Source organism: Acanthisitta chloris, unplaced genomic scaffold (assembly GCF_000695815.1).
Source record: "Acanthisitta chloris isolate BGI_N310 unplaced genomic scaffold, ASM69581v1 scaffold17485, whole genome shotgun sequence".
Lineage (NCBI taxonomy): Eukaryota > Metazoa > Chordata > Aves > Passeriformes > Acanthisittidae > Acanthisitta > Acanthisitta chloris.
The window spans coordinates 131,502-144,781 of NW_008672837.1; the positions used below are offsets into that span (position 1 = coordinate 131,502).

General features: G+C 39.5%; 1 protein-coding gene across 1 annotated transcript in view; it reads right to left on the minus strand.

Moving 5' to 3' along the window:
* The window catches only part of ARHGAP10 (Rho GTPase activating protein 10), a gene marked incomplete at its 5' end in the record, with an annotated part of 86,804 nt that overhangs the window by 56,114 nt on the left and 17,410 nt on the right, over positions 1-13,280 (minus strand). The window contains 4 exons of the mRNA XM_009074658.1: positions 1,800-1,905; positions 3,674-3,732; positions 6,061-6,148; positions 11,739-11,813. Coding sequence (XP_009072906.1) covers positions 1,800-1,905; positions 3,674-3,732; positions 6,061-6,148; positions 11,739-11,813 — 328 coding nt within the window. The remainder of the gene's footprint in view (positions 1-1,799; positions 1,906-3,673; positions 3,733-6,060; positions 6,149-11,738; positions 11,814-13,280) is intronic.

Here is a 13,280-nt window from a genome sequence, read left to right on the forward strand (position 1 = left end):
CAATCAAACCCTCAACTGCTGGCAGGACTGCTAAAGTAAATACTTATATGGCTTCATTAACGTCTTAGATTTCTGCCTTCCCCTCCAAAATATACACAGCATGAGGCAAATGTCTTGTCTGCTTTTGCACGTTTGGTTCTTGGTATTGTACATGACAGCACTGAGATGGGCTCCAGCTCCAGCCACACTCAGCTATAGCCCTTTGGAGTTACAAGTGGAGACAAGAAGGTAAAGACGAACTCTGAAAAGGTAGAAATCATAGAATCATAGAATTTTAGGGGTTGGAATGGACCTCAAAGATCACTTTTAGTCCCAACCCCCTGCCCTGGGCAGGGACACCTCCCACCAGAGCAGGTTGCTCAAGGCTCATCCAACCTGGCTGTGAACACTGCCAGGCTTGGGGAATCTCCTTCCTCCCGGGGCAACCTGTGCCAGTGTCTCACCACCCTCACAGGAAAAAACTTTGTCCTAATATCTAGCCTAAATTTCCTCTCTTTCAATTTGTACCCAAGAATACAGGAAAGAAAGTCATAACACTTACTTTGCTAGATGTTTCACTAAAATTTCCAGCATCTCTTTGTTCTTTTCTGGGAGCTTATGTACCAAGAAGTGAACAGCATTGACTCGAGACTCAGGACTCCCACTTTCTATGGGACAGAGAAATAAATACCTCAAAAAAGAAATAAAACCAAAACAAAATCCACAGAAACACAAATTTTCTCCCACCCCTGCACAGAAAAATACTGCACACACTTTGCTTTACCATTTATGTATCTCTAAACATAGCAATGCTGAACATATGTGCTTTGTTTTCACGAGTAAACTTAGTCTAGAATTATCAACTTATTTGCTTATTTTGAGAACTCATCTTTCAATCCACCTGCAAAAATATGCATTTGTTCAACTATTTTTAAAAACCAACAGATGCAGATATTGTTTTGCTGCATTGGCCTCATCTGCTTACAAATATACTGCAAGGTGAGGAGGGATGTTACTGGGTGTCACAGAGAGGAACTGCACTGCTTTACATTTTAGCATCATTAACTGATTGTCCCCATGATTAGAACTCTGTTTTGTTGATACTGTGCAGCTAATGACACTGCATTTATGCTCCCTTGCATTGAAAACTGTTTAGGTTAACATGTGCAGAATTATATGCTCAGAAAATCTAATGACCTCTGAAGATGCAGAAGAATAAACATGAAAAAACCCCTACTGAGGGCACTAAGACAAAGGGCTCTGAATAACAATGGCAACCCTCTCTAGCACAGTACAGAAATACAGCAAATATAAGCAAAGAGTTTTTTATTTCTGTTGCACGCTGAATTGAATCATTTTGGCCCCTACAGGTTTCACTGTACTAGGATGAAAAGAAGATGAAAATAAAAGAGTAAAATAAAAAAGTAAAAGGTGAAAATAAACCTTCTTCCTCTTTCTCAAAGTTGTATTAAACCACAAAACTACATCTTAGTAGCTGTTATGAAGAGAGGAATGGAAGTATTTCTATTGCCTATAATCCCAGAACCATAGTACTTTGGGTGTTGGAATGGACCCTAGAGGTCATCCAGCCCCAACCCCCTGCCCTGGGCAGGGACACCTCCCACCAGAGCAGGTTGCTCAAGGCTCATCCAACCTGGCTGTGAACACTGCCAGGCTTGGGGAATCTCCTACCTCCCTGGGCAACCTGTGCCAGTGTCTCACCACCCTCACAGGAAAAAACTTTGTCCTAATATCTAGCCTAAATTTCCTCTCTTTCAATTTGTACCCAAGAATACAGGAAAGAAAGTCATAACACTTACTTTGCTAGATGTTTCACTAAAATTTCCAGCATCTCTTTGTTCTTTTCTGGGAGCTTATGTACCAAGAAGTGAACAGCATTGACTCGAGACTCAGGACTCCCACTTTCTATGGGACAGAGAAATAAATACCTCAAAAAAGAAATAAATTCCAGACTTGCTCCAACAATTCCATGTCCTTCTTACTCTGAGGGCACCAGAACTGTGTGCAGTATTCCAGGTGGGTCTCACTAGAACTTATTCTGTATGCAAGAAGTTTTGACACCAGGACCACTGATCTGGTCTCAATTTACTCTAAGGCAACTTTGATTGCTATGTCTATTTCAAAGAAAATACCACTATTTTTCATCAGTGCATATTGCTTCAGATTTTTCTTTGATTTTTTTTCCTTTGTATATTGCTACAGATTTTAGGGTTGTGTTTTACCCTTCTGCAGCGAACACCCCTGCACAGATTGTGAGAAAAAAGGCTACCAAAAAGCAAAGCATTTAACTTCTAGTGAGCTATTAAAAATTCCAACAGCCAGAAACACATAGGCCTTCCTCAAAGTGAGACTATTTTACACACATGTGAAATCATAACCTCTAATTAAGGAATGGCTAAGCAACATAATCACAAGATACAGACAAAGCTCACATAGTTTCAGTATCTACTGATATGTATAAAGAAAACAAAACTGAAAGGTGAACCTTTTCATTTTGGCTCGTTTCCCAAAAGTTCCAGGGAAAAGGATATTCCTATTTCCAGTCTTGTTAGTTTTTTTAGCCAACATAGGAAACAACACTGACTACCTATTTTTAAATATACTGTAACTCAGATCTGAAATGTTGATTAAATTTTCCTCCCCAAAATCAACTCCTCTATAGAATTGTTCACTACTTATGAACACTGTGCTATTTAAAACATGCAACTTCAGCTAAATTCCTTTATTAAAAGAGAGTAGAAAATGGAGAAAGGAAATCAAGTTAGAAAATGCAAAACTTCCCAACTCAGGAAATTAACACTTTCCCATACAAACAGGAAGACTCGGTATCTAGGTAAATATATTGAATTTGGTTTAAGCACTTTGCCTCTAACATGTGCTTTGGCAATGAATTTCCTGAGCTAATTCTCAGGAATTAAGGACCACAAGCAAACACATTCTGCAGTCCTGGAAAGCCATTACAGCAATCTGAAGATGATAAAGCTATTGTCTCAAGGTTTATTTTAATTTTGCTTTCCACAGTTTGCCAAAAGTGCTACAGGCAGGAAAGAAAAAAATCAGCTAAATATCTGTTTGATACTTGGCCAAAAAAATTTCTTACAGTTTCCCTCTCTCCTCCTCCAAAAAAATTCCATGTACACTACATACCATACAACTGAGCTACAAATGCTGTTGTGTCTTCTCCAAGTCTGTATTTGAACTGCCACAGTGTAATCTGGCCTGTTCTTTCTTTTCTTCTCCTAATACATGAGGAACATTCAAGCCAGCCTGGAAACAGAGCTAACAAGGCACTGAAAACAAGGATCAGGCAGCTGTGCTTTAAGGACTCAAATGAGCTCAAATTAGTGTATTTTTTTTTTACTAAGCTTCGTACTCTTTATAAATGGAAGGAAAAAAAATCACAATCTAAGTAGATGCTTATCATTATACAATTAAGATAATAAGAATTAATGTTTGCAAAGCCTATCCAAAAGTTTTCCCTAGGAGTAAAAACTGCACTATGCAGTCACATCATATGTGACACATACTAGAACTGAATACTGGTTAAAAATCTACATTTTTTGGAAAGGATTTCTTATTTCTTCCTTTGTGTTTTTACTGGATTGAAGATTTTTTTCTGAAATTACAGTTCTACAACAGAAAGTTTCAATTGGAACTACAGTCATATATTTACTGGCAGGAATGATGAATTCTCCGTGCAACTCGTATGTCATCAGTGGCTCTGGAAGGCTTCTGTAAAACAAGGATGACATAATAAATTGAACTAAATTCTCTTCTATTGGTATTTACTCTAAGTATAAAGTCTTTTTAACATTCAGTTGTATGATCCTCGTACTGGATGTAACCATTGCTACAGAGTCAATTCAATGATTTTCAGCACAAATGGAATCATAGAATTTTAGGGGTTGGAATGGACCTTACAGATCATCTAGCCCCAACCCCCTGCCCTGGGCAGGGACACCTCCCACCAGAGCAGGTTGCTCAAGGCTCATCCAACCTGGCTGTGAACTCTGCCAGGGTTGGGGCATCTCCTACCTCCCTGGGCAACCTGGGCCAGTGTCTCACTAGGCAACCCCTTTAGAAAACTTGGTATTATCAGGAAAATAAGACTAAATGCATCCATTCACCCCTTCCATGAGATGAAGTGATGCCTCCAGTCTATCATAACATACCTTTCCCAATTGCAACACCAAGACAGTTTCTCAGATGAAGACTGTACACATATACTGTGCAATTAATTCTTTTTAAAATAATGAAAATCACAAGTCAATGCCTTACTGCAAAGAAACTGAAGTCCTAAAACTGTTGAGTTCAGTGAACAGCAGTTACCCAGAAATCAAAATTCTAAAGCATTTCAAATAGAAATACTGAAATTGAAAACCTTAGTCACCAATGAAAAATGTACCAAATAATGGAAATCTGAGTTAAAACATCTGACTTAAAACCTTTAACTATTCAATAATAATCATAATAACAACAGCAGAGTTAAAACCATTTATTAAGTTGACTTTACTGATGCTTATATTGGAGTAAACACTCAGATGGGACATACTATAGAGGGGAAATACTTCATCATGAGCACTTTTTTCAAGTTATTTTCTACACTCTGTTAAACTTGTATCTTCATAATAGTTCTGCAGCATTCTTTGATAGTGGTTGTGGTAATACTTCATAAAAATAGCAGATTAAACACACTGTTTTTTTGTTACACTACAAGACACACAAAAGTTCTACGGTTTATGTGCTTAGGCAATTTAGTCAATTAGCTTGATCAGGAATTGGCAAAGCCATTTGAATAGACAACAGTTTTAAAATTCTTATTTAAAATTTTTAGCATTCAAAATATTATCACTACTGCACCCAGAACACTAGAGCAAGGGGCAGGAGGAAAAGAAGAAAATAGACATTCTACCACACCGAAACACAAAAAGGCAAAACAGTTTAACAATCTTAACTAACTTTCAGTAACAACTCTCAGCAAGTTTACTAACAGTACAGGTTTCTGAATGATCAGTGAAATGCTTATGTGTCTAACACTGAAGTGTTTTGGGGCTTTATCTCACAAGAACATGAACCTCAGAGGGCTGTGCTGCCCTTCAGAGGAACCTTGACAGGTTGGAGGGATAAGGCAGAGCAGAACCAACTGAGATTCAACAAGGGCATGTGCAGCTCCTGCACTTGGGGAGGAATAACCCCAAGCACCAGGACAGGTTGGCACTGACCTGCTGGACAGCAGCTCTGAGGAGAAGGACCTGAGGGTCCTGGTGGACAACAAGCTGCCCATGAGTCACAGTGTGCATTTGTGGCCAAGAAGGTAAATGGAATCTTGGGATGCATGAGGAAAAGTCTTGCCAGGAGGTTGAGGGAGGTGATCCTACCCCTCTGCTTAGCCCCTGTGAAGCCACACCTGGAGTATTGAATCCACTTCTGGGCTCCTCAGTACAACAGGGTCATGGAGCTCCTGGAGGAGGTCCAGCAAAGGGCAGCAAAGATGATTAAGGGACTGGAGTACCTCATGAGTAAAGACTAAGGGAGTTGGGCCTGTTCAGTCTTGAGAAGAAATGACTGAGAGGGGATTTTACCCTGTGAAGGGAGCGCCAAGACGATGGAGCCAGACTACTCTCAGTGGTGTAAACCATTAAAACAAGAGACAACAGCAGAAACTTCTGCCCAGGAAGTTCCACCTGAATACAGGAAGAACTTCTTTGTCGTGTGAGTGACTATGCACTGAAGAAATTGCCCAGAGAGGTTGTGGATTCTCCCTCACAGGAGATATTCCAGAACCATCTGGACACATCCTGAGCCATGTGCTTTAGGGTGGCCCTGCTGGAGTTGGGAGGTTGGACCAGGTCCCTTCCAACCTGATTGAGCCTGTGATTCTGTATTAGAGTTGCTAAATTATTCTGCTTTCCCCAAGACAAACAGCAAACACAGTATTTGCACAAAGTCAACTTCTATTCTCAAATACAGGACAAGTAGCATAGCTTAGCATGCAGCATAGGAGAATTAGAATACAGAATTCATAGCCTAACCAAACACACAAATGAGACTCAGGCTTACCGCAGATATTGCTTCATAGCACTAGTGATTGTCTTCACCTCCCAGTCCACAGGGTTTTCCAGGTCAACTTCATTGCATGTTTTTGCATCTAGAAAACAATCAAAAACAGAAGAGGGACATGAAAAAAAAGAGCATTCTAAACGAGTCTGCCCTACATGAACAGCTGCACGTTGAATTTGGTCACTATGTATTTGCTCACGTCAATGTGGAAGCAATACAACTTCTCATTATTAGTTAATACTAAGAAGACTTAATATCCAAACCCCTTCATAAATTCCATGCCCATATTTTGTTTTTAAAACTGTTTACTGCTGATTTTTTTACTTTAATGAAGGATTAAAGATCACTTTCATGTAAAAAGATCTCTAAAGCAATTGAAATTTTCACACCTTTAATTAAACAGAGCTGTACACAAACACAGAAAGATGTACAAAAACTGTTTAGGGGAAAAAAAAGACTCTCTAAGCACAACTTAGCTTTTCCTCTTTTTACTTTCATTATTAAAAATGCAAAGACACTGACAAATCTTTTCAAATTCTTCCATAGTTTTGCTTGTAAACTGTTGATGTGAACAGCCAAAGTGCAGAACGACCCCCTTTATAGTGTGAAAGCATTAAGAGGTGCTTCAAAAGTAGAAAAAGGACATCTCTGGCAGTAAGCTCCATTTACAAGATGACCCGAATGTTTCCCTTACTTGAGCAGTTTTAGCCACAGGATAAAAAAAAAATACTTGTTTGCTTGACCATTTGTCAGGTTCACAGAACTCTCATCTTTTACCAGGTTAGCTGGGAGAGTCTTGAATCAAGAGAGATCAAACTGAATGGTTTACCTGATAAACCCATCAGGTGAAAGAGGTTTTTGCCAGAAGACAGAAAACAACACAGCACACTGGAATGTTTTGCCATCAAAAAAACCACACCTTTTGGCCTCAAAACAGGAAGCAATAGGTAGTTGACCCTTGAAGATCACACATATATGGCCAGACGAGCCCAATGTATTTTCTAACTTTAAGTGCCTGAGCTTCTGTTGTTATAACTCTACATGTTTCTGTCAGTCACTACAGGGAACTGCAGCAGGAGCTGACACAGATTACGTGTTGACCAGTTCATACAATTCAGAATTCATTTGTTACTTGGCTTGTCAGACAAACGACAGACACGTTTAAAAAATCAAATTAGAATCCCTGATTAAAGGTGCAGTCCTTTTACTGGGACTAAATAATTTTGTTCTAAAGGCTGTGCCAAGCAATTATTTCTGTAACTGAATATTCTCCCTCATTATATCAATTATTTAAATCTCATTTTAAAATACAAGTCAGATAATATTTTCTAGCAAACTGTTCCTAGCCAGCCACCACCCAAAATACTCGAGATTGTCTCGGGAATCATTTTCTTTTTTTGCTCCTTTTAGCATGCTTCTGTTTCCATGTTCAGATTTTGAGAGGAAAACCTGTCTACTGAATTAATTCAATAAAAACTGCCATCGCATCATGAACTAGCAAAATCTATGGGGATTTTGGTACTAAACCACTATATAATAACTGCTTCATAGTCATCAACTTCCTTTACATTCAAACTATGCACTCTGTTAATTGAAATTTGTTGATGAATTTGGAGAGGAAAACAATGAGTGCCTGAATTCCAAAGCAAGCCACTTAAAATAAAAAATAACTTGCTGAAACATTTCATTATCTCTTGGGAGGTGGTGGGGGAGGGAATCAGTCCTGCTACCAACCCCAAGGATCCCTATTTTGACAGTAGAAGCCATCAAGACATTTTCTTCACTTTTGGTTTGACAGATACCCTACCTACACAGCTCTGTGCTCCACCACCTAGTGCTGGGTGACTTTTTGGCTATTCCTGCTCCATTTTTTCCCCCTCTACATCAAACATTCCAGGCTGTTGTAAGAACTGGAACTTCATAGAATCATAGAAATTAGGGGTTGGAATGGACCTTAGAGATCACCCAGCCCCAGCCCCCTGCCCTGGGCAGGGACACCTCCCACCAGAGCAGGTTGCTCAAGGCTCATCCAACCTGGCTGTGAACACTGCCAGGCTTGGGGCAGCCACAGCCTCCCTGGGCAACCTGGGCCAGTCTCTCACCACCAGGACCAACCAGGACCTAAAAAAATTACTACTTTTCATGCTACTCGTTCACATAGCAGTCACTGTGCACTGAATGGCAACTTTATGCATATAAAAATAACCATGCACATTTATGGAACAGCTTTTGACAGACCAGCTCTAAATTTTATGCAAATCTTGCTGACAATAAGGGAGGAAGAGTTTAGAAAAACAGTCCAGTTCACTAAACTGGGTCAGGAAAAGACACTCTGCTTTCATACACAGTATGTCCATTGTATGTGTGGACACTGTCATCTGCTGTATATAAAATAATAAGGAATTTGGTGTAATTGGCTTGAAACATGCTAGTCTGGAGAATGAGAAATAACTGAAAGATTCCTTCTACAACAGGCAGTGTCTGGCAGTTGTCACACCAGGTCGTGTCAGAAATCAAACCTGAACTCATCAGTGGAAACTGCAAGTCCTTAGCAATGATCTGTATGAAAGTGACCTAGGTAGTGGTTTGTATGAAATCTGTGTAGGCAGAAGGTATGAAATGGGCCACATCAGATCTATAACACAGATCACAGATGAAACAGGAATTGGTCCCTGATGCATTTCCAGAGCTAAGAGAGCTGACTCTGCATTGCTTAGAACTGATCCCCATAACACTGGAAGTTCTAACTCTACCTCTGTTTACCATGAGATATTTGGTTAATTTAATTTTTCCTTAACAGGTTATCAGTGTTTACCTTACCAAATGCGTCACTTCAATTTGAACAAGATCCTTGCTGCAAAATAGACCTCCACAGCACAATGCCAGTTACAGGTAACTTCAAGGACTAAGTTAATTGCAAAATTAACTTGAATTGCATATTTAGAATTGTAGATTTTGTAGAATTGTATATTTAATTGCTGAGCCTTATTTTACAGAAGACTTAGTTAATTAGATTTTTGCATTACAGATGAAAAACTGTACACTCCTAGTACTAGAAAAGCATATATGGTCTTCTCATACTCGCTTGACTCTCAATGTACTTTCCAAAATTCTATAGAAAATATTCTGAAAAGGAGACAAAACTCCATGTTATTATGTCCCTGGCTACCATTTGCAAGATTTTTTTTTTTTTTTTTTGGCACATTGGGCCTTTCCAGCTGTGAACCTCATGGTCAATGGTAGGTAGCTTAAAATACTTTGAAGTCTTATCAAACATTTTAAAATACAGAAAGTTAATATGAGGTTTTTATGATTCTGAAATTTCTTTCATATAAAAGGGTATCTAAGAGTATGCCCAGAGACAAAGGATTAAAGATTAATCAGTCATTTTAAATTCTCTGTACCACTGTATATCAAAAAGAAACCCTCTTTATTCTTCTCTGAGGACAGATGGATAAAGAGCACAGATAGGATCACTTTCAACCAACCATCAGAAAAGAGCACCTGCTTGCACCCTTAACTTTTTCCTGTTCGATATTTTGCCTCATCTTGATACCACTGTACTCTTCTTACGTTAAATAAATATATGAACCTTGGAAACTACAAAAAATGTTTCTGATTTTAAAAAGTAACTATGAGCAGATGCTGGAATCCAGAGTAAACTCTTCCAGCTGCTACTGAACCACTGGCAACCTGAGCCATAGAATCATAGAATTTAAGGGTTGGAATGGACCTTGGAGATCATCTAGTCCCAACCCCTTGCCCTGGGCAGGGACACCTCCCACCAGAGCAGGTTGCTCAAGGCTCATCCAACCTGGCCTTGATGCCCCTGTAGATGGGGCATCAACTACATGTCTCCAGCTACAGAGGCCCCAGCCCTGCAGTAGATGCCAGGGTTGGGGCATCTACTCCCTCCCTGGGCAACCTGTGCCAGTGTCTCACCACCCTTAGAGCAAAAAACCTTTCTAATATCTAACCTAAAGTTCCCCTCCTTCAGTTTGAACCCATTGCCCCTTGTCCTATCACTGCAGTTCCTAACACAGAGTCCCTTCAGATATTGAAAAGTTGCTAGTCTCTTTAATTTGGATACCAATAATGGCAACAAGGACAATCTTCCTTCCAGACCTGCATGCCCAAGCTAAGCCAGTAAGTACCAAACTGAAAAGCATCTTATGATATCAAATGCATTTAATCGAGACTGAGTGACAGCACATCACTCTTCCTGTGGTCAATAGCTAAAGATGGTTATTGTTTACTGAGGCTAACTCCAACACAGATAAACAGCTATGAGAATCTGTTATAGATCAGTCACTTTCATGTATTTCCAAGAGCAGCCTTTCTTCTGCAATCCTTTAGAGATATAGGCAGGTTTACGCGCACTAATGGAGTACTTCAGGGTGCTGTTAATATTGATTAAAGTAAGACATCATAAATTAATATTTAGCAAGGTCATTATGACAGATTGATATGACATGCAGGTCCTCAAGCCTCAAGATGTCTTATCATTTCTGAAGAGACAGCCTGCTTGAAAAAAAAAAATCAAGGAAGGAAAAGTCTTACAGGTGGCACTGAACTGACAGCAGCATATAATATAAAAGCGCTTTGTCATTCACATAATGTCTGGGGTAATGAAATGAATTCACTTTCTGGCTTCCTCCAGTTTGCAGTGCCAAAGAACACTGTGTTATCAGCACAGATGGAGCATGCATGGTTCTGGAGAAGAGCCTGGTGCAAACTGCAAACAAGCTTCTTTGCATACCAATGAATCCCTGAGAATCAGACCTTTGCTGTCAAGTGACAGGTTTGGAAGCTCTATAAAAATGAACTAATCCCAGTGGTCTTGTCTGACTGCATGTACTGTCAGTGCTCAGGACAAGAGATGGGGAAACATGGCACATTTTGCAGTCATGGCTACTACTTTGGTGAGAGATATCAGGCAGATGAGGGATTTCATCCAGGTGCCAATACTTCTTTGGGTTTGTTTTTTTTACCCCTAGGGACAGCAGAGTGGCAAGAGAACTAGTCACTGGGAAAGGGAAAAAAAGGGAGAAAAAAGTTTCTGAGAATTATTTTAGCTAACTAGGGATAAAAGAGCCTAAGATATTACCCACATATAAGAACTATACTATCAAGTTTATAAAAACAAACCCTTTCTCCATCTGTCTCTTGCCTCGACACAGTTATTATTAATACACATATCAGATTCCTCCTCTTAAACCAAAGAGCTCTTTGCCAGTAGGCTTAAACTAAAGGTCATATTTTGCACAGTGATTAACTACAGACACACATGGGTGTTCCTGTACACCCTAGACAAGGGAGGAGAAAGGTGGAAACTTCAAGCAATGAAGCAACAATATTCAAACTCTCTTGAATTTGGTATTTTGGCTTTTCTTATCAGAGCCTTCGACTTAGGCTGATTTAATCCCACTTGCATCAACCTTGCACAAAGCTCATGACTTGCTCCTCCATGTCCCATAGCAGCTCTCTTAGTATATTCCTACCAACTAATCCAGGTCTTTCTAAAGTAGGGGAACTTATAGTGATATGGTGATTATTTGCATGGACTAAAGCAAACTAGATTTGGCCCATATAAAGAACAACTCCTGGCAGGTGCTTAAAACACTTAATATTGACAGTAAAACAACATGAAGTAAAATATTTGTAAAATAGAGGCATACCCATCAGCAAACTCAGAAGTCTCTGGACCTTTGAACTCACCCCCACAACTCTGTACAATCCTTGGTCATTTATACCTATTATGCAAAAAGAAAGGGGAAAAAAAAAGAAAGCATAAGACGAACCACAGTTGAATTTAACATTAAAATTTTTCCCCAGGCAACAAATTCTCCTCAAAGACAGACAGACTACACAGGAGTAACAATCCTGAGAACGACACTATAAATAAAGTATTACAAGAAACCTTTTGTTCTGTGTTTTTAAGATAAGTTCATGTTACGTTTTGATAAAGGTTTCAGGGACTTCAATTCCATTACGGAAACTGGGACTAGTAACAAACTGGGACAAACCTTGGCTTGGAAAATAAATAAATAAATAAATAAATAACCCACTGTCTATTTTCAAAACTTTTATATTGCATTTTGAATACATCAACATCCACATTCTAATAAAGCAAGAACTGAACCAAAAAATGTTAAAGTAAGATTTCTTTAATAAATTATATTTTTCCCCCTCCCCTCCAATATGTGGCTGACAAAAAGACTTTGGATAAAGAAAAACTTGAGCCTATTCCCAGTCCTCAAAACCAATGGTTTTTCAAGCTTGTAAATGCTTTCCATTTAAGACATGAGGCCTCAATCCAACCCACTGTGGTCCACATTGGAGTTACATCCAGAGGCACCACCAGAGGTTCCTGATAGCAATATTTCTGGGTTTGCTTGGGACCAATAGAGCAGCCACAACCAGGACAGTTTTTTTCAGCTCCCAGTTCACATTTTATGTGGACACTGGACCACTCTCCTGTCATTCCTCTCTGTCCTTCCATCCTCTCACACACATTCACTTCTCTGCTCCTTTCCTCCCTCTGCTTTTGCTTTCCTTTCCAATACCCAGTTTTATCCCCAGGGAAGTAAAACTATGAATATAAATTGAAGGAAAATGTGAGGGAGAGAAGGGGCAGGGAAGAGAAAGGGAAAAATAAGGTATGTCTTTGCTGCATTGTTTCAGAGCCCATATTAGTGGGAGGTAAAATATTACAATCCCAGAGCTGACACAGATGTTTGAGAGGCCACATAATAAGTAGCCACCTACAAACACAACCATCCTCTACCTTCACAATCACATTGGCCTGCAAGAGTAGAAATGCCACAAAGTACCTGTGTTTCTACTTCCAGGAAATATTTTCAAATAACAGATTATGTGACATTCTTATTCAAAATATCCTGCAAAGGAAGACTTGAGGAGAAATTCCCAGCTTCAATACCAAGCTGTTCCAACCCAGAGCAGGAAAATTAAAACCAGTCATACGAGAAAAAAAAGTTTCTTCCCAAATAAATATTAGATGAAGTATGTAAAAATCATTAGCCTTTTAATGAACTACTGTCAGACACAGCCATAATACATAGCAATAATTCTCAATACGGTGGCGTTTCCTGCCTCCTCCTCCTGCCTGGCCTTGCTGCATCTTTTCCCTCTTGTCTCATCCCCTCCTCCTCCTCACACAGCCTGCAGCCTCCTCAGCCATCCCAGGTCTTTGAGAGCCT